We start from the raw sequence: 23343 nt of genomic DNA, 5'->3' as shown, positions 1-23343 counted from the left end.
AATAATATAAGACAGTAAATATGTATAACTATATAAAAATATAATCTTAGTTAATGTGGATACATATTTTATAAAATCAATAATTTTTTATCAACAGATTAATTAAAACTGACATATAAATGGTTATAATTTATAGTTGATATGTATTAGTTAGTATTTAATAGATATTATATTAACACAAAATAATAGACAATCACAGTTTCCTACAAATATTTAACAAGGTTATAAGACATTTAAAGATAACATGATACACAAAATATATTTCTTTTATTTACCATGTACCCTTTAATAAATAACATTTATAAAAAACAATGTAACAAATTTAAACTCTAAAAAATATTTAACATAATAAAATTTTAATTGTTTTAATTGTTTTAAAAAGAATATAAAATTTGTTTTTTAATAATCGGTTCATTTTGGTCAAAATATTGTACTTTATAATGTTCTCTATCAATAATTTGATATTTATCACCTCTGAAGTTCAAAAAATCTTCTGAAAGCCTTCCAATACCATCAAAATATATTTGCAATAACACTGGTGGAGGGTGTTCTACACCAGCAAATTTTGAAACTGAAGTATAATACTCCATGGCCCACTTAGTTTTACCCAGCGCATGAAGATCCTTTAATCTCTGACCACCAGCCAATCGAGCCTCAATTTCTTTATACGTATCTTGAAGCATTTCATCCTTATTAGGCATTTTTACCCCACCTTCTAAAATCTTTTTAAAAATTCTGGACTGAAAATAATAGGTATATTATTAAATATTATATTATGAATGATAACACAAAAATATGTATTTTTAAATAACCTGAAGATCAAATAAGTAAAATCCTGTAGTGTTCCTAGGTACACCAATAAATCCCATTGTTGGGTATTCAATATTAATCATGTGTTTAAATAGATTTTTAATAACATTATCTTCCACTTTTATTCCACATTCGCTACTTAAAAATGGATATTTATAGGTGTATCCTAGAAAATAAAATCAATAAATAACATAGAATAAAATGAATACTTTTAAAGTGTTAACCGACCTGTACAGTATACTATAGTGTCAATTTTTTCATAAGAGCCATCTTGAAAAATAACACCATCTTCAACAATTTCTTTAACATCGGTCTTATGGAAAAAATTAGATGGAATTTTCAGATTCAATAGTCGAGGTTGATGATGACTCAAGAAAACCTAAAATTATGTTTAAAATATTAATAAATAATAGATAAGTTTAAATATGATTTTAAAGGTTACCTTGTCTGCTACTTGTGATGCACCAAATGATATATCTAGGCCAGATGCACCACAGCCTATAACCAATACTGAGTTTCCTTTAAATGAATCTGCATCTCTATAACTATGACTATGCATGATTTTTCCACTGAATATGTTGGAACCCTTAACATCTGGAATAGCAGGATTGCTATAATTACTAGAATATGAACAAGTTAAAGTAGGTAAATCACATCACAGTACAAATATATAATTTAATGTAATTTACAAATCCTTAGATCCTTAAATTTGAACAGACTTATACAGTAAAATTAATTTGTTCCAAAAACCATTGCCTAATATTACTCACCCAACACATATCACCAATGCATCAAAGATGAAAGTTTCTTTACTTTGTTGTTGCAAGTTGAGAACATTTAATTCCCATTGGCCATTATTGATAGGTCTTACTTTTTCTACATGATGATGAAACTATACATAAAATACATAATATTAATGTGAAATAAATATAATAAACAGTATTATTTGACTTGCCTTAATATGTGGTCTTAAATTGAAATGATCAGTAAAATCGTTCAGATATTTCTGTATGTATGCAGCTGGAAAGTAGCAAGCATCCCCAACACCTGTATGTGGAAATCCACTTAGCTCCATAATTTCTTTTGGCAAGTTTGACCTAATAGTATGGGAAACATGTTGAAACAAAGGTACATAATTTTATGAGTTAGATACCTAACAAACAATAGCAAACCATTCACATATATATACCTCAAGCTTTTGTACATGCTGGAGTGAACTGGTAAGCCGTACTGGTCTCTGTCAACATCGTCTGTGTACACCCATGTACCTCCAATGCTGGCGGTCTGTTCAAATGCTACACATTTGAACATCGAATCATCGGCTGCAAAATTTTTCAAAGCCGCCAAACCGGATGCTCCACAGCCAATGATTCCGACGGTCTTTTTGTTCGCTTCTTCAGTACACATAGACATTATGATTTGCAGTAATGTTTTTTTTTTTTATTCGCTAGGTGCCAAAGTCACCGAAAACAATTATAGGGTATAGGTAATAGGAATAAGTCCTACGATCACGGACAGCGAGTTTGATTTAAATAAACAAACGAAATAACAATTGCCACTCGAAAGTAAAATTGCAAATCCCACGATGAGATTTTTATCAGTTTTATCCACTCGAGAACGTTATAAAAATTGACTAAGTTGAGTTAAGCTTAAACAAGCCAATAATAAACCATAATAAGCGATATGGCGTGACAAGTGGCGACCCGACAAGATTGACAAATGACAAATATGAAATAAGTAATAACTATAATATTGTAATAACACAGAATTCAGTTATTGTGATAATAAGAATGGTAACGGATAATATTGAGACTTGAGATAATAGCAATTATTGTTCTGTGGTAATGATAGAACAACAGGTTCTTAAGTTGTATCCCTCCTACTCAACTACCTGTGTACATCATAATAATAATATTCATTCTATCTAGTACATTCTATATAGTGTAATATTCTAGTTCTTAGTATTCTACGCCAGTATTTCTTAACCTTTTTGATATCACAGAACACCAATCAAATATTTTGTTTTCATGCGGAACCCCTATGAAAATTATCTTTAAAAAAGTAAAAAAGTATAATTGATAGATGATGTAGATAAAGTGCTTTCGCGGAACCCCTAAGTGAGATCCGCGAAACACAGGTTAAGAAACACTGTTCTACGCCTCTACGCCCGACGGTAATATTATTTGCAACCGTATTATCCAACTAATTCAAGTTTCTAATATCTAAGTATAGCCTACTGACTTTAAGATAATAATGTATTATATATAGGTATATTAAATATATTTTTTTAGTTATTCCAACTTAATATAAAAATATTAATTTAAAGTCCGTGGCATAGCGGTTAGTCATATAATATAATGATATGAACAACATGGTTTGATCACAAATAGGGTCCACATTTAGTTCAAGTCTGCGCAACACGTCACTAAGTTACTTGCTTACCCATATTATTAAATGTTGTCATTAAATTATTATTACTAGGTAGGTATATACGTTACGTTTTTACAGAAGGATCTGACCGATTATACCTTGGTATTTATATCATATCGTGTTGACTATAGAATAAACTGTAAAAAATTGCATGCCTCAATAGCATAAAAACCTCAAAAAGAGGCGAAATATTTTGAACATTTGGTAATTTTAAATTGCAACAAAATTTCAAATTAATCGATTGATGGGAATTCGTTATTTAATAATGTCCTCCTTGGCTTTGCCGCTAAGGCCCTAACTAGAAAGTAGAAAGTATTTACTAATTAATTATCTATTGGCGGGGGGTTTCCTACGTGACATCAGTAATCAATACGTCACGCAGAAGACAAATAATATTTTTATTACTTTAATCACTCACCTACAGGGTCGCCCCGAACGAAATAATAAAGGGGTGTGAGATGCATGATTGTGCCAACTTAAAACAATATTCTCGCATCACTCGACAACTACTATCTTCTACCTACCTACATAGCAATCAGTAGACATCATTTACACCATATTACAAAATATTAAATATATATAATATTTAATATATATTTTATATGTTCTCTTTTTAACTATCTTTTATATATATATTTTCATCACATCTTGACTAGTTTATTAGAATAAGATATTTTCAATAACAAAATTCGGAACACTGTTGCATATTGATTATACTATTATGGAATGATAGGAATGAATAATGACACTAATTACAAAATAACCAAATATTCAATAACAATATTAATTACAATTTAAATAGTAAATACTGTCAATACTGACTATCTAATATAAGTAATTAAGGGAAATAATTTTAGAATCGTATTATTTAGTCGATGTCTAAGTGAGATGAAACAGAATAAAATATTCGCATTACTTCTATAAATAGAAGTTACATTTGTCAGCGCACAACAGTTTCTCATCAGTTATCATAATAGTATTTTTTAAATAATTCAATGATTATTAGAATGTAAAGGCAAATTTGTAAACTGTTAAAATTTTATATAATACCTACATTGTTAGGTACTTAAATATTACTTTAGTAGGTATTTGTGTTAGACAGTTGGCAATCGGAAAATTATCTTATATTACTTCATATTATTTTAAATTACTATAAATTATTATGACATATTTGTACTTTGTAGTATTTACAAAACAATTTAAAAACTGTAAAAAAAAAAATTATTATTTGCTGATCGCCAACTCAACGTGCCAACTGACATATACATATTGCATGCTTGGAGGATGGGACACCCCAAGAACCCCCCTGTGGGATGGCCCTGCCAACCTATTACTTCGACTGCATAAAAAAAAATTTGCCTTGAAATATGAAATTAAAAATGTATCCTGTCATTCGAAAAATGTTAACATTTTGTAAACGATAAAAAGTATATATTTTTTGAAAAATGTTTTTTAATGATCTCAATGTGTACGGAAAACCGAAAAAGGTATTCTAAATATACCTACGTTAATACTCTGTTCAATATGACAGTGATCATCGGTGTGCATATAATGAAGTCCCAGCAATATTGTGCCTACCTATGCCTATGACCTATATAGATATTAATATACTATTATTTGTAACGTTTTAATTTGTATTTTAGTTATATTAAACATTTATACAAAAAATAGCCTAATGAGACCCGTTTGTCAATTTTGTTTAGTTTGATAGAAATTTATAATTTTCACTTTTTTGATATCATTTAAGTTGATTCTGCGAGGACCTATTTTTTTCTCAATGCGTTCTTCGTTTTTAAATAATAACCAGCTGTGTATAATACCTACATATTGGATTATGTACTTATATATTATATTTTTCAAAGACGAACAACTTCTAAATACATCAATTACTACAATAACACGATATGTGACTCAGTGACTCATCTTCGGCCTTGTAGTACCTATATTATGAATTAAATAAATACATATTGAAAGACTCGGAGACCTAAGTCGTACAGTCAATATAGGTACGTCGATGAAGATCAATAACGTCCTATGGTTAAATTACTTCTGAATTTTATCCTAATAAATAGGTAACTAATAACTAACGCAGAAGTAATTAATGAAAATTGCAATAAGTCAAATAAATAATAATATATAGCTACATACAATAGAATTACAAATAATTAAGAGTTAATATTTGTGTTATTATAAATTTTAAAAAAAAGTTTTAAAAATGCACTAATGTAATAAAGATTTTACTTGGGGCTTAAAAGATAAACATACAGATACGGATATATATGTCGTATAATAATATGTGAACTAAACCTCATTGGCCATACATCGTTTGTGCATCACTATAGTGATTATAATCACTATTGTTCATTTTGAACCTTTTTGACAGTTGCGCGTCATTCGATTTTTGGGTTAGACATATCACCTGTTTACCTTATGCCAAATTATCGTACATCATTTATATTAATTTGCCCAGTCAACAATAGATTTGGAAGAGATTAAGAGTACCCAAAAACTCAAGTTGCTTATCAACTTTAAGTTTAAAATTTGACTCAAATATTTAATTTTCAATTGTCGAGTAGTACTGTAGTAGTAGTAGGTATTTCTGTTTCTAAATATAAATGTATATTACGGCAAGACAAAGCGACTGGCGTTTACAGGTGACTATATTATATACACGGTTGCAGTAGACAGATTTTTATTACATTTCGCAATATGTTTAAATATATAATATTTTATATTGTCTATTAAAATAGTAATGATTTATAATTATATATATATTATATATTATATATTTTATTTTTATTTTTATTTATAATTTATTTATTAATATTATAAATTTACCTAGTTGAATAAACAAATGTATTTTTACTTTTATATTGGTGTAAGTTAGGTACTTATTTGATATTACTTATTATATTTAGTAAACTATGTGAATTGTTACAATGGTTGCTTAATTTTCAAGTTCAACTAAAATTAAGAATTCAAATGTATAAGTTTTTTAATATGTGTTGTACTGATGTACAGCTTATGAACTTTTCAATATTATTTTTATAGGTACCTTCTATAATTCTATTGTTTGATGTGTTTATGCGCAAAAGATGACTAATGACTTAAATTCTAAATGTGTTTTATTACATTAAATTCCGAACTTTCTACTTATCTAGCTAGCTATATCACTAATATTTAGGTTGTTAAAACTAAAATCACCAAACGTCCTATGGCAGATAATTAATAACAGTAGATAATAATATTAATAAGTAATAACCAATAGTAATATTTCTCAGGCAAATGACCTATTTTAATATGTGCCGTACTGACGTAGACGAAACGTCAGGGATAAGCCTCGTGGGTCATTTTCTGTTTACCTTTAAATTTGAATTATTATATGCACTTAATTAGGTTTATACAATATATAGCATTATACATTTATTCCTACAAATATTACACACTAGGACGATAAAGAATTGATGTGATGTAATAATAAGTTATATAGCTGCCAGCTGGTGTATACATCTCGGCAATAACATATCTCATGTATTATTACATTATTTATCTAGCCTGATCTTCATAATAGGTACGTTACGTTACGTCTTACGAGCGTTATTTATAATTAGGTCTACTTCCTACTCGTTTCTATATTATATTATTACCTACTGATCGATAAACATCTATTATTACAACGATGTTTATAATTTTAAATGTAAGTATACTTAATGTAACCAGGGCCGGCGAAATAAGTTAATAACATTTTAATTAAAATAAGAGTATAACCATATTATAGGTACCTACTGTAAGCACCTACCTATATGGCTATATTTGTAAATAATTACTATAGGTGTCTTAGCTCGAACATGCTACAAAGAATTCGTAACAAGGTGCATTCAACTACTTATAGGCTATACTATTATAGTATAAGTAGTAGTGAATAGGTATTTTAAAAATCACAACAAAATATAGAGATGTGCCTACCTACCTAAGCTTATTTGTTTAACGATTACTAATCGTCTAACATACTGTAAATAAACATTCAATGACACCTAAATACCTATAATTCCGGGACCACACATGGCAAGAAAACAAATATAAACTCAATTTTTCCCAAAACAGACGAGACAATCTAAATTGTGTTGAAAACAAAAACTAAGTTTCCGTGCGAACCCGGACTAATTATGACAGCATACAATATACAATATATTATATATAGTCATCAGAGTTTACAGCTCATTATTAAATGTTTCAATATGATCATTTAAATGTATTGCTAGAGCCCAGAAGTTAGATAAATAAATAGGTACCTTTGAAGGTTGGCACGCAACAATAAATACAATTTTTAAACATTGTCCTACCATAGAACCGTAAACCATTGGCTACCAAATATCTACAAGTAAAAAAAAAAGTAAAAGCAAAAAAAATAATGGCTCATTAATGTCATAATCAACGACCATGCTGATAGGAATAATAGGTACCTATGTATATTATAATATAATACCTATTGTATATTAACATTACGGACTTTCACTATTAATCAACAAATATTAATTGGTTTCTTAAATAGATATATCTACTCATTCAAATAGCATAGGTAGGTACTGACTACTATAGGGTGTAGGTTTATTTGTAGGTACCCATATAAGTATATCGTTAAGTGATTAATAATAAACAGTGATAAGTTCACTATTCCTTGTATCTACTATCCACTCCAATACAGATCTATGTAAATATAGTCAAACTACTTAAACTTATAGGTATAGTGCCAAGGGGAGGGATGCTATAGCGAGTATATGAGGTAAAATAAACACCCTCATCTTTCCTAAGTTAATTATTTCTTCATTTTCTTGTATATAATATGTTGTGGCAATGTGGCTTGATAAATGTAACAAACATAGCCTACCTTGTACTTGACTATGGCGGTCACGTATTTGAGTTAAATTGTGTTTTTTGATACAAATTCGTAATATAGATACGATTGAAACTTTGACGTATGTGTTCATTGGAACGAGTCCTAAAACATTATTTAAATTTTTAAGCATTTTTTTAATTCGTCCAATGTAGTCGTAGGTACCTATGTAAGAAATGGCGACGTTTGTTGGTTCTATTTAAAAAATCAACTTCATTGTTGGCGAACGTTCAATTGCATTCATAGGAACTTAATAATTTTTTGCTCTATTTATTCGTATAGTAACTATAGTCACCCACAGGCCACAGCCCACAGTCATAGATAATTAGTAAATACAACGTAGGTATAATCAATGACGAATGTTTGGACGAATCCAAGATTAACGTCATAATTTTAATAAGTAAAATGAGTGTTTCGATTGAGCTTATTGTTTATACCAATAACACCCGTCGGTTATCATTATCCGCCAAAACAATACCAATGTTAATCGCTATTCACTATTACCTATTTACCAGGCTACGAATTATGATGCACATATTATCTAAGTAAGTATTACTAGAGACCTTCTATAGAAAGCTATAAATTACAAGTGCCTTATATTTTTAAACTTAGAACACAATATTTTTTTCTGTTTTTAAATTTTTTAATTAATGTAAATAAATAACAACAAAATGACAAATTTCTGGTCACATTAATTATAACAAAAACGAATACTCGTATGCATAGGCGTGCGCAGACTCCGGTTTCAGGGGCAGCAAGAGATTAATTCGGCCCATTCTTCAAATTCACCATTAAACCCAGCCCATAGTTTTACTATTTTTGCTATTAGGTATCAAAATTAAAGTTGTATTGATTATTTGTTTATTTGGATAAACAGTTGTACACTTTTTATAGTAGACAGGTTTATTAGTTTTATACTGATAAATTCTATAATCATAAAATATTCATATCTATACTTGACCAAAAAAAAAAAAAAAAATCATTTGTGGAAATATAATTTTACCGAGGCCCATTATTTAATATTTGCCGGCCCCGGTAGCCCCAAATAAAGTCCAGGGGCAGCATATGCTGCCTCTGCTGCCCCCGTGCGCACGCCTATGCTCGTATGTACAATTTATAACATCCAGAGTGTTGATAACTTAATGATATACATCGACCATTGACACGCATTTAAAAATATTATAAAATGTCTGTTAACTCGTATTAAGTAGTAGTACGCCGCTATATCATCTATTACATACCTATATGGATATATTATGTACCTATATAATATTGAATAATATGATATGAAGTTTATACTTATCATATGCACATTGCATGCCAATTGCCCATTAACTGCCTTATTATGACTTTGACGATCTATGACCTCAATGTAGCTGTTAGGCTTATAATTAGTAATCGTACGAAGTACAAAACAAAATTCCAATTACAATCAATAAGAGATTCGAATAAATAAAGTATAAGATAATAGCATTTTAATTTATACTATAACCATGCATAGTATATTAAATAGGTTTGTAATTAATCTCAAATACGATAAAATAAAATGATTAATGTTCAAACTTACCGGCGTTCATCTTTATTTTTTTTGATAAATGCCTGTATTATGTCTACCACGTGTAATAAATAATGTCAGTTCGGATATCCACAATACAATAACAGAATAATTGGTGAAAACGTAAAATCATTTGAAGTAGCCAATTTATTTTTTCGAGTAGTTTCCTACCTACCTAAATGGTTTGTACTATATAGGTACATAGACGTAATCACTTATCGTAAAAAAAAACATTAGATCCATTCGACGACCTATGCGTTGATCATTATTACGGCAGTACGGGCTTGACTTTTATCACGTGATTGTTAACATTTTCTTTTAGATGTATTTAGGTAGGTACTTCTCGATTAAATTAATTTACACCGGCAACCAATTATCTTTTAAATCTCACCTATATTAAAAAAGATTCAGACATGTGGTACCTATAGCTACCACGTGTTAAAATATGATAATGCTAATAGGTATAACTATTACGCAGTGCTTGACTTGGAGCATATTAAAGTATGGGTTCTATGTTTACTTTAAAAATATGTTAAACGTAAAGTATTCCACTTGTTAGACGTTATTGAGCCTTGGGGGCTATGCCTATTTAAATTAATATCAAAAGTATTTATAAATGATCAATTTAAAAAAAAATACAAATACAAGAATACAACTAATTAATAAAATAATTAGTTAGGAACTACTGTACATTTTAATATATTATATTATAGTTATAAATAATATCTAACTCAAAATGATGAAAGTAAATAAAGGTACTACCTTATAAGTTATAGGTACCTACTTATCTATTTACCTTTTAACGTTTTAAGTTGACCTTTTGCAATCATTGCGTCTAGAACATTCTACCATTTATATTTTATACTAGTTAGTAGTATTTATAAACATTGATAGGTAACCCGGAGGTAGGTTAGGTAGGTACTCAAGGGCGTTTACTACCTATACTGCAAAGGCACCTAGGTATACTAACGTTTTCATCCCACATTCCCAAGACTTCTCATTTTGGTGGCTCTCAAATTATTAAGGACATAGAAATATAATGTATTAATGTTTAATCATCCATAGAAATATATATTATAAATACATCAACTATATCAGACAACATATTTAATAATAGTTAAGCATAGAAATTAAAAAAAATGTTTTACGTCTAACATAAAATAATAATAATAGGTCTATTATTATTTCAAGCCCTTTGGAGCCGCGTCTCGCAGTTTGAACATCCCAACCTATATAGGTAATTATAATATAATTTATACAAATAATATAAAATGTTATAAATTACTAATTAGGTACCTACCTATACCATTCTAACGTAAACATACACAGTGGTCGAAGTGGGGGAGGAGATATAGTGAGATGGTATCCCTCAACTTTTTATAATTCACGTTTTCCATCACTTCACTTATTTTGTACGACTGTTCAAGCGATACATGATAATTATATAAATTATGAAAGGCATCTCTTCACTCATTTTGAGCCACTTCGACCACTGCACATACAATATTGCAATATAAAACTCCTGAAAATTCGGTGATCAAGAAAAACATTTATTTTTTTATGATTATTATTCATTTATTGTTTAATATAGGTGCACTTTTAAGTAATATTATTACTTGTTCAACCAAATAAAAATATTACCTAGGTTATAATTCATTGTTAAGTAACAAAAGATGTGACCATAGATTTTTTCATTTCAGTTTTTTTTATTATCCATAAATAATTGTTCTATGTTTTTAAAATAAGTTTTCAAACAACTATCTTTATATAAACTGCGGAGATATAGTAGTCGTTGAGAGATATTATTCAATAAAAAATACTTTTAATAAATGTTATCAGGATACTTGTGTAATGAAACAACAACATAATTTCACATGTAAAAAAAAATAAATATAATTAAAAAAAATAAAAACAAAATTACAACTAGTACAAAATATCAAATACAAATTTAATTTAATACAAATCAGTTCGATTATTTAATACAAAATTAACTTAAAAACATAGTTTAATAATTGTATAACACCAATTGTATTGGTATACACTACACTCATATAGACCTAATATTTTTATTACTAAACCATTATCAAACTATAGTAAAAAAATTTAATTTAAAACAATCTCTTGTCTCCTCATTATGGGTTCTTCTTCATTTGGAAATTTAACCATATAATGATCTTTATCCAATAATTTGTACTTGTCTTCTCTGAAGTGTGAGAAATCACACATGAATCTATCAATTCCATCAAAGTAGATTTGTAGAACCACAGGTGACACTGATTCCAGTCCTGATAAAGATGCTAGTGAATCGTAATAATCTTTTGACCTACGACCCATCATGTGTAGTTCTTTAGGTCGTAATCCACTTGCTAATCTAGACTCTACGTCTAGGCGTGTATCCTCAATCATTTCTTCCTTACTTGGTAATTTCACTCGCCCTTCTAAGAATGTTTTGGCAAATTGTACCTGTAAATAAAATTCAATTATACCAAAGTGTTTAACATATTACAACACATTTTATCTATTTTTTTATTTTATTCGATAAGATTCACAAATATTAGAATTTAGAAGTGTTTTTAGCTTGTACTCATTGTAGAATTACCTGTAAATCAATCATACAGAAACCAGCAGTGTTGGTTGGAATTCCAATAAAGTACATTGTAGGGTGTTCAATATTTAGTATATGCTTGAAAAGTGGCTTTACGTGATTGTTCTCTACACGAATACCACATTCTGGGCTCAGGAATGGGTACTTATAGTTGTATCCTGCTCAAAGTAAAAAAAATTAAATGAAAATGTACTACTAATGTGAAAGTAAAATAATGTATATAAATTATTTTAAAATTTAAATTGAAGTTAAGATTAGAAATAAAAATTAAATAACTAAAAAATAAAAATAATATCTTATTAGTTCTAGACCTTTGAAAGGTCATTTAAATGAAGAAAATCCAGTATAGAAACATGAACATTTTGATGATATGTGCCTAAATAGGCCATAAGATTTCTTTATAGCCATAGTAGGCCAATTTCTTAATATTTCTAAAACAAAATATTCAAAATAATTAAAGTTAATTTAAGTAGCTATAAAATATTTATTTATTTATTTAATTTATAAGTAGCATTTGCTTACCTGTGCAATATAAAATCGAATCAACTTGTTCATAAGATCCATCTTGGAAAACTATTCCGTTTTCTACTACCTCTTTAATATCAATTTTCTGAACCATATTTGATGGGAATTTCATGTTTTTAACACGCTGGTTGTGGTGACTCAAGTAAACCTAAGATAAATATTATCATTTAAATATTTACTAATATTTGGAATGAAATAAGAAAAAAATTTTAATTTATATTGTATTGTGATTACTTTTTCTGCAACTTTTGCAATATCAAATGATATATCTAATCCCGAGGGACCACAACCAATCACCACAGTATTTTTGTCCTTAAATATCGAAGAATCTCTGTAATCATGGCTATGAATTTTCATTCCACAAAATTTCTCTATTCCAGGAACTTCGGGAATTGCTGGATTACTGTAGTTACTGAAATTTTAGGACAAATTAATAATAGTTAATACTTAATAAAATTTAAAAAAATTGTATATGTATAAATTACCCAATACAAATAACAACTCCGTCAAATTCCAATACTTCCACATTATTTTCTTGCAAGTCGATTACAGTCACACGCCAACGATCACCCTCTAGAGGACTAATTTCCTTTACGTGATGATGGAACTATAACAAGATTATTAAATAAGTAATAACTCACAAAATATTTACTATATTATATTAGTATTCATTTTATAAATATCCATTAATATTATTACCTTGATATGTTTTATTAAGTCAAAATGGTCTGCGTAGTCTTCCAAGTATTTTAGCATTTCATTGGCTGCCACATATGATTTGTCTTCAGGACCTTTATGTGGAAATCCTTGAAGTTCCATAATTTCTTTAGGCAAATTTGTTCTAAAAATAAAATCCTTCTTAGAAAAAAAAATATATTTTTGTTAAATCGTAAATACCTTAAACTTTTGTACATGCTCGAATGAACTGGTAAACCATATTTATCTTTGCCTACTCTGTCAGTGTATACCCAAGTGCCACCAACGTTGTCAGTCTGTTCATATGACACACACGTGAAAGGAGATCCTTCAGCTGTAAAGTGTTTAAGAGCTGCTAATCCAGCTGCTCCACAGCCAATGATCGCCACTGATTTTTTATTTCCTTCTGCTTAAAATTAAATTCAGCACAAATGTTAATAACTGAGGTAGAAAATAAAATATATAATTTTCCATAAATTATATAGGTAGGCTATATTTACAATTTGTATAGTATATAATGATAATGGTAATGAGCGTCCATTCTTGAAATTTTGTATAATGTAAAAAGATATTGGTTGATTTATATTTTGGTACATTTTTTTTTTTTTGGAATATTAGATACTAGAAATAGGTGAAAAAATAAATAATGTCTAAATAATAGTTTAAAAATGTACTTCTAAATGTCAAAAATCTTGAAAAATGTAAGAAATTCACCAAAAAAGTTTTCTAGTGTATATTTGAAACACATTTGTAACTTGGAATTGGAAAGCATCATGTCAAGCATTCCAGGAAATAAATACATAAATAAATGCAAATGCAACAAAAGTCAAACCCTAATTATCATTATATAAACATATAGCTAAGAATATAAAAACAACTAATAAATGAAAAATTACTCACCAAGACACATTGTTTTAAGTTAGGTAAGCAAGAATTTCACGATAAAAATTGTTCAGCAAGTGCAACAATATCTAGGTACTTTGTGTTTCAATCTCTTTTAGTTTTGTGTTTTTATAGAAAACTGTACAGTGTACACCCCACTTATTTTAACTGTATTGATCAGCTATTATTATTTTAGTACTTCCATTTCATCATATTAGTACCTATTAACAATCACGTGATCAGTTTCTTGACCATTGATCAACAGCTATTATAGGTACTCGTGCCTACATAACATAATATTACATACTTATATACATCCGACATCAGTTAACTAATTGATGAAATTGATTGATAAATTCTGTAAATATTATTACGCACAAAATAATATTATTCATAAGCATAATTTACAATACGTAATTCCATTTAGATAATTATTTTCTACAAATTTGATTTTCTGTGGTTACCTATTCAACTTATTCTCATTGGAATAATCTCAAAACAAATAAGTTCCTTAATAAAATGTAATATTCTAAATAAATTATATTATATTTAATTGTTTATGTATATCATAATATCAAAGAGATTTATAGTTTAAACTTTACTACTTTTATTTTTAATGCAATTCAAATGTTAATTTACTTATAATTTAAATCTCAAAAATAGTTTAGATTATATTTTATTAAGCACTCGTTTTTATTTTTAGATTACAATTTTAAATGTATAAAACTAGTGATTTTTATTTTCAATACCAAAGTATTTGATGCATGTTATGCTAAATGTAAAAAGATGAAATATAATTTTTTGTAAATACATATGAAATATTGAATAATTGTTCAAAGTGATCTAGAAAAAACACAGTTTAAAAAATAAGTGGTTTAAACATTGAAAACGATAAATAGTCACTAAGAGAACATTGAAAATGTATTGATCAAAGTTGATACGCAACTATAATAATAACATATGAACCTAATAAACACATTATAACAATTTTCTAAAATATAGTATAATATTATGCAGTTATTACTTTATTAGTCATAAATCGATAATTAGTATATTTATATTTTATTAGTAATTGATAGGATTTGTACTATGAAAACTTTTTTATATTATTTTATCTTTAAGGTATAATTAGTATTATACAAACCAAACATTTAATACAATTTAAATAGTCTACTATAAGAATTTTGATAATGTTTGTGAAATTCAGCAAATTTTAAGTTATTGTATGAATTATTTAAACATTATTAAAATAATAACCACATGTTTTACATTACAAATTGTATCTGTTAGTTGAAGATTGAATGAATAAATAAATTATTACAACTATTTAATTCTTAATGAACCTAAATGTATTCAACTCTTAAAACTTTTGGCTATTGTCAAAAGTTATAAGTAATAACATAACTCTGTATTTTTTGATCTTTTAAAATCATTGTTATTATAGATTACTTTACATATACATTATGTAACAATATAACTGCTTTGATTTGGAAGATTATAAATTTATTAGACTTTATAATATAATTATTTACTGTATGAATTGTATTGCGTAGTATTTTTTTTTAATCAGTTTTGGTAATTGATAAATTATATACATACAAAAATAAATTTGTATTATTATTATATATCTGGTTAAATATCGAAACACTGTATTACAGTTTATGAAATAATGATTTTTTTCAATTTATGAAATAATGATTTTTTCAATTTATAATAATAATAAAAAATAATTTAATGAGTTTTAAGCAATACATTATTTAATTGGACATTAGACTCTATAATCACCATTTATCAATAGTAAACCGGGTCATACTATAGCCAGTCAGAGTTTTATAGATCTAGACAAATTGTTCTTTTACACCCTATAGTGTTATTTATAATCAATCACATTGTTATCCTAAATTATTCTGTCAGATATTATATCAAAATAAAAAATTAATTTACTAAAAGTAAATAAACTAGAAATTAATTTAAAGTTAATAAATAAATAAATAAATAACTATAATAATAACATCAAAATCCTTTTAATAATACAACCAATTTTTCAATTAAAAGTAACATCACATTAAATATTTTCACTAGTGTACATTGTAATAACGCAATATTATAAAAATAATCTAAATTTTTAATCACATAATATGTTTTTGATTAGTATTGGTATATTTAAATACCTATACAAGGTTTACTACAAATTGACTCATATTTTAATTGTAATCAATAACAAAAAATGTTTTAAAAACTGAATTTATAATTAACATTAAAGTTTAATATCTTTTGACTTTTGGCCAAAAGTTTATACTTCAATATTTGTATCCTAATACATACAGCAGAGATAAAGCAGTATGACAATTATACATGTACAGAACCTTAATATGAATTTTACTTAAATAGGTGAAAATAAAATTGACTGAATAAATAAGAACCAAGTTGTATGCATTGAATTCAATATATTTTTTATTTAAGATACAAATCATAAGTTATAATTACATACAATTTACAATAAGTAACAACAATACTTGATCTACAATTTTAACAGGTATGTAATTAAAAATTAATAATATTTTTTGTCATGCAAGTCATACCAACATTATTTTTTATTTTTTATATTAATAGTTATTAATCATTAGGTATAAAATTAAAATACTTAAGTAATGGAGAATAGTTTACTTCCACAAATTAAGCAGATCCAGTAGGGAAATTGAATGTTAAATAGTCCCAGTTATAATAATTCCTTTGCGTTTGAAAGTAAAACACCCAACCAATAATTAACACAGACCAGAAAATAAAGCCAATACCAGATCTTAAAACATAACGTTTAAATTGAGGCTGTTCTTCGAATGGTTCAGCTAGATAAGCATCATTATAATGCCATACAAAATTTACCAACCAAAAAAACGGCAACAAGAAAAACCCTGCGATATAATATATACGACAGATATTCAGCTTTTCATCCTTTTTAATACTTGTTCTCCAATTATGGGGTGGTCTATGTTCAGTTTGATTTCCATCACGCACATTATGAATATGTGGATTTTGACGAACTCTTACTTCTGGATACTGATTTTCAGTTTCATTTGCTTGAGAAGTTGTTGGGTTTGATGACACATCTAAAATTAAATTGTGATGTGATTAATTATCATTACAATATGTGGAATTATAAACAATACAAAAACCATAAATTACATTTTTTAACAAATTGATACCACAGAATAAATAATAAATTGATCTTCTCAAAATTAGGTAAGTAAGATGGATTAACATAAAATGTTGTTTCCCTTTTATCTTTCATAATTCTATAAAGGTATCAAACAAAATATACATACCACAAGTAGTAAGTGGTATGTGCATTGTAGAAAACAGTTTTTGATAATAGTATAATACTAAATTTAACACATTAAGCTCTTTGGAAAATTAGGAGCCTGTCTTGTTCGAAGGGTAACAATAACAATAGCCAAAAATTTTGTTAATAATCAATATATTATTTTTTATTTGTCCAGTCTGTGTTTGAAATATTGTGGCTTGTATGGCGTGTCTATGTATTTTACAAGTCAACAAGAAAGTACCTAGGTGGACTAGGTAAGTAGTAAGTACTAAAAAAGAATTTACATACTATTATGAATGAAAGTATTATAAAATATGTTGTAAATTGTTATGTTTTACTTAATTTTCCAAACGATGGTTTTAATTTGGTTTTATTAATGATAATTAAATCCATCTCTACCCCCATAATACATATATATTAGGAGAAGGGCCACGTCAGCATACCTAAAAGATTATTAAATTCACCACTGTTTCTATGTTACTATTTAATTTTCTCATACTTTCAGTAATGAGTATTTCAAAATTAACTAATACATCATTATTATTGGTAATTTTTTATTGCAACCTTAATACTATAAGTCTATAGTCTAGAATAAATACCTTAGAACATTGCAAAATAAAAACAAATCATTCTTACCCATTATTTCTAATGTAGTCACAAAATATATTAATACATATAATTTATAGAGAGTATTGACTAGAGCTGTAAAAATTAATTTGGTTTTGTACGATTAATTATTCAATTAAATTAGAATAACAATCAACCAAGCTGCCGTGAAAAATAACATAATACATTCAATCATGTTATCAAAATAAGTACAAAAACCTTATCTATTTTCAATTTTAGTTTGATTTTTTAGTTCTGTTTACTTAATAGTTGATAGGTACTCCTGTAGTGATCTTCAGTACTCGAATTGTTGAGAAAGAAAAATAAGAGAATAGAAATATCTTCTACAGTTCTACATCGTTGTTCTAGGTTTATAATCTTCGTTAAGTGTTAAGTACCTCAGTACCTGATATAGTAATACATTTAATTAACATTACACATAATTATTAATTTACGGTGCAAGTGGACACACAAAAATCATTGGACACTGAATTATATCGTGTTAAAATTAAATGTTTAATATTATATTGGTAACTAGCCACAGCTGACTATACGAAAATACATAGTCTGTGGGTATACTTAATAGTTAATACCCGCATTCGATATATTTCATAGTATTATTATTTTTTCAATTCGCAATCGATATTAGTAGATTATAGAAATCTAAATTATCAAAAGTAATTTCCATTACATTTTCGTTACTTGGAAATCCTTTTAATAAAATAAAGTAGGTCGTAGGAAACTCGTTACTTTTGTTACGTTGCTATACAACACATAAAAAGAGTACAAACTAAAGCCTTAGAAATACATTTAAAGTATTTGTCCTTTAGTACTATTGAGCGATGGTAGGAAAAAAGTCCCGAAAAAATTCTTAGGGAAAAAAGTCTGTTTTCTATAGATAATAACTAATAAATACAAAACTGATAGATTAAAAAAAAAAGAAATAGCTAATTGTTATATATTTTTTAAAAAAATATGTCATTAAATCATAGTCCATAATATTATTAAAAAATAATCAGGAAAATATATATAGAATAGAAAAAAAATGTTAAAAAATTATAAAAAATCTATGTATGAATGCTATAAAATTTCCATTTTTGGAAAAATTAAAACTGTTTAAAACCTTTAACTATTTAAAATCACTGTTGGCGTACTCTGCCTACATACGTATTTTGTATGACTGTATCTGTACCTACTGCAATCACGATTTAAGATATACTTAAATATATATTATATTATATATTATATATCTTAAATCGTGACTGCAATATACTAAATACCATTGTTTATAGAGTAGACTATTCTATGATCAATGCTACATTCTATACGACTATACCTGACGTCACCGTATGGCGCTGTCCATAATCGAATAAAAAAATAATACTGTAAGGGCTGAACTGAAGGGCTGTAAGATGATATTTTTCGCACACAATTAACATATTATACAGTGTTTACATAAGTTTTTAAATGTTCTAAATTGTACCTACCTATTTATTTCAACCATCTTATGAACTTTTTTTGCCCAGAGACTTTTTATCCGTTCCCCCTATTGAGCTACCTCTTCTCTCGTATCGAAGTGTTAAATCGATCGAATGATACTTTTTTGGTACCGTACTACTGTTTATAAACCAAGTTGCTACCGAGGTTTGAGAAGAATCGAGTATCCACTATAAGCGACTTCGGAGCAGTTGCACCTACACCTTGAGTTGGGGCCGTTGGGGGCTTGGGGGCAGTATCGTGACGGAGAGGTTGCAGTTAGATACATATCTAGGCAGTATATACAGATATAATAATATTGTTGTAAAATTGTAAAATTCTACGACGGTTCGAGAGTATTTTGACTTTCGGTAGGAATTCGGAATCGAAATTTCAAATTTGTTACGCAAAATGTTTGTTTGTTTATGTATGATGATTGGTGCAATAGCAGGCTGGTGGCCTTTATTTTATAATATTATTAATTAGGTATTATCTATTCTGTATTTCTGTGAAATATTATTCATAATTGATTTATTTTGTCATGGAGTTTGGATAATAATTACATTTTTTTATTATTCCATGAAATAATTTTATCAAAATTGAATATAAATCGACGACAAAAAAACATATGTTTATCAGGGACCAGAAATTTGGTAACATTGCATTGTATTGTTTATAAACAATAAAATTAGTTCATACTTCATTTTTCGTCATTCGTCAATACTATGATAGTTGTTACTTATTAGTTCCATTTTCCATTTTTCACATTATGATTTATAATAATTAATAATTAATATAGGTTGGATAGTTCTGAGTTTAGTATTTCAGTGTTCGGTTATTTGAGTTAATTGATACTTAAGACTTCAAAGTTACGATTTACTAATAATTTATTATTTTTATTTTCAATCCTAATTTTTTTGAAGAGGATATTAATTTAATAACTACTATTGAATGTACTTCAAAAAAGAAGCTTTCTCTTAAAATAATACTAAATAGTAATTGTATGTAAAATTAGATAATTGTAGTAACATTTCAAATATATTTTAGACTAAATACAATGTACATAATTAACAAATATATTATACATTTTTTAGATTTGAAATCTTATAATTATGTCCAAGCGAGTAACAAACGATCGCCCTGATTATTCTGATCCTACTGATGATAGTGATGGCAGTGATTTTGATGAAGTGAAGAAGAAAACAATAATGGTTGGGAGCGATTATCAAGCACAAATTCCTGATGGATTGTCCAAGTATGGAGATGATCCACCATACCAAAACGTTGATAAACTTCTCTGGGATCCTCATAATACAACTGATGCAGTTATTGCTGACTACCTACATCATATTCATCAAATTTCCCACGGTTCAAATATATTACCGAAAGGTAAGCATGTACGAGATGATGAAAATGCTTTATTTTTACTTTTGCAATGTGGGTTTAATACTGAGGAAGCATTACGCCGAGTTTCATTAAATGATCAAATGTTTGGTCGAAGAGCCATGATGGTGTGGTCAGAAGAAGAATGCAAAAATTTTGAAAATGGTATTCGCTGCTTTAATAAAAACTTCTATCTGATTCAGCAGCACAGGGTTACTACAAGAACAGTTGGTGAACTTGTTCATTTTTATTATTTATGGAAAAAAACAGAAAGACATGATGTGTTTGCTAGCAAAGAACGACTTGAAAAGAAAAAATATGCTCTTCAACCCGGTATTACATTTTATGAAGACGGAGAAAACTCTGTACTTAATCAAAAGACAAATCAAGTTGGAAATTGTTTAATTTACTGTGATCCAAAACGGTTACAACGGATGGAAACATCAGGTGTGCATGTCACTCTTGTGGATAACTAAAGGGTTTGTTAAAAATTAGTTATTATGTTAATAAATTTAAGTATAAATAAGACGTTCCTCTAACCATTTACTGTAACTTTTAAGGTGAGGATGTACTACATTTCTATCAAGTATTATTAATATTATATTTTCCAAATTATTATGTAATATTTAATGTTGATGTGTTAAAATGTTACCTGGAATAGTGTTTTTAAGACGTCTTAGTAATGAGCACATGAAAGGCAATTATAAGTAAAAAATACCTAACAGGGTAAATCCAACATAATTGAAAAATTATAATTTGTTTCTGATGCATTAATTAGTTTGAATATTACCCTAAATGAATAGAATACAGTTAGAATATTTCCTATTGTTTTTAATAGAAAAGTAAGCAATATTCATTCTGATTATTAACTAATTTGTTTAGTTAATATTGAGGAATTTTAACTAATAATGTAACTAATTATATAGTACACATTTACTAAACGTTTTGATATGCCAGTTTTATTGTATAAATGGTACGGTAATTAATATTTTTTTAAATAACAGTTAAAGATAAATATCCATAAATGATTTTAATATATGATTTATTAATTACCTTAGATGTACCTATATCTAATTTATATATTATGTATTTATTTAATTTCTTTTTAAATAATACTAATTGTAAAATTTAATTGGTGAAGAAATTTACTTTATATTTAACTTATATCAGTTCTTAAAAGTACACTTTACACTTAATGGCATCTTAATTATTATTTTTGTATGTTATGCTTTCATATTAAAATAGTTTTTTGTTAGTGGAGCGTTTTACAATTCTAAACATGATTATTATGTTTAATCTTAAATTATAATTTTGTACAAATAGATTGTAGGAAAAAATATTTTATTCTTTTATTAATATTAGATAAATTACTGATTGTTTAACTGTAAAAGTATAGTTTGCAGGTAAAATGATTAAAACTTTAAGAAATACTACTTACATAATTTATTGTGAGATGTCAGCATTTTGTTATTAAATAACAAATTGTAAGTATTATATTTTTGGTTACAATAGAAATCATATTTATACAGGAACAAACAATTTTTTTTAGCTAAAGAGTACTAGGCATTTAATCTATGTTGACTGATATTATTTTTGCAAAATGTAAACATAATTTAATTAAATATTATGCTTTCTGGATTCCTATTTTCATTTCTTAATTCTTTACCTGTGTTAATTTGAATATGTAATTTTTTCTATTATACTTGTCTAATGTATATTTTTTTATTATGTATTTTATTTAACTATAAAGAAATATGATTGTAACATATTGTAAATTAAACAACAACAACAATTTGTAAAGCCAATTGTACATGTACAATTTTGTCTTCTATATTTTTTATGAATTATTTTACGACACAGTACATACTTTTATTTTTATTTATTTTTTATATAAGTTTGATTTAAACTGATGTTAATCCATTTATAGTTTATAGTTTTTGTTTAATAGATTTTATCATAGTGATGAATGGAATGTTTTTTTGAATTATTCTATTTTTACCAACGCTCAACATTTAAATTTCCATTGAAATATTTTTTTAAAAGTACCTTAAATTATAACTCGGCATAATATTTCAATTTATTTTTGTCATTTTAGCTTAATTTAAAATGATAATATCTACTTAACTCAAAATAACTTACAATGTCACTGTCTTCTTAGA

General features: G+C 27.1%; 3 protein-coding genes across 4 annotated transcripts; 1 reads left to right on the top strand and 2 right to left on the bottom strand.

Annotated features, from left to right (window-relative positions):
- Positions 1 to 371: 371 nt before the first annotated feature.
- On the bottom strand, positions 372 to 14542 carry LOC111028480. Its single transcript, XM_022307135.1, has 18 exons — positions 14416 to 14542; positions 13717 to 13924; positions 13519 to 13660; positions 13305 to 13426; positions 13054 to 13231; positions 12817 to 12967; positions 12289 to 12452; positions 11796 to 12152; positions 10660 to 10700; positions 9702 to 9733; positions 8129 to 8239; positions 2000 to 2204; positions 1766 to 1907; positions 1581 to 1702; positions 1253 to 1430; positions 1039 to 1189; positions 813 to 976; positions 372 to 740 (listed from the first exon to the last, which is right to left on the bottom strand). Exons 1-18 carry the CDS (start codon positions 14423 to 14425, stop codon positions 375 to 377), a joined length of 2844 nt encoding a protein of 947 aa, XP_022162827.1. The 5' UTR covers positions 14426 to 14542; the 3' UTR covers positions 372 to 374.
- On the top strand, positions 8333 to 22226 carry LOC111028475 (mesoderm induction early response protein 1-like). 2 transcript variants are annotated; one of them, XM_022307131.1, is made up of 2 exons: positions 8333 to 8679; positions 20896 to 22226. In XM_022307131.1, the coding sequence occupies exon 2, from the start codon at positions 20914 to 20916 to the stop codon at positions 21658 to 21660; it is 747 nt and encodes a 248-aa protein (XP_022162823.1). In that variant the 5' UTR covers positions 8333 to 8679; positions 20896 to 20913; the 3' UTR covers positions 21661 to 22226. The 2 variants fall into 2 exon arrangements, with proteins under 2 accessions (XP_022162823.1, XP_022162822.1); XM_022307130.1 differs by lacking the exon at positions 8333 to 8679 and adding an exon at positions 20495 to 20802 and having other exon boundaries at positions 20896 to 22225.
- LOC111028476 (gamma-secretase subunit PEN-2) lies at positions 16830 to 18755 on the bottom strand. The gene is made up of 2 exons (XM_022307132.1): positions 18356 to 18755; positions 16830 to 17504 (listed from the first exon to the last, which is right to left on the bottom strand). The coding sequence occupies exons 1-2, from the start codon at positions 18357 to 18359 to the stop codon at positions 17074 to 17076; spliced, it is 435 nt and encodes a 144-aa protein (XP_022162824.1). The 5' UTR covers positions 18360 to 18755; the 3' UTR covers positions 16830 to 17073.
- Positions 22227 to 23343: the final 1117 nt, after the last annotated feature.

Source organism: Myzus persicae, unplaced genomic scaffold (assembly GCF_001856785.1).
Source record: "Myzus persicae strain clone G006 unplaced genomic scaffold, MPER_G0061.0, whole genome shotgun sequence".
In the NCBI taxonomy this organism is placed as follows: Eukaryota; Metazoa; Arthropoda; class Insecta; order Hemiptera; family Aphididae; genus Myzus; species Myzus persicae.
The sequence above is the reverse complement of the archived record's forward strand: the minus strand, read 5'-3'. Positions and strand labels throughout refer to the sequence as shown.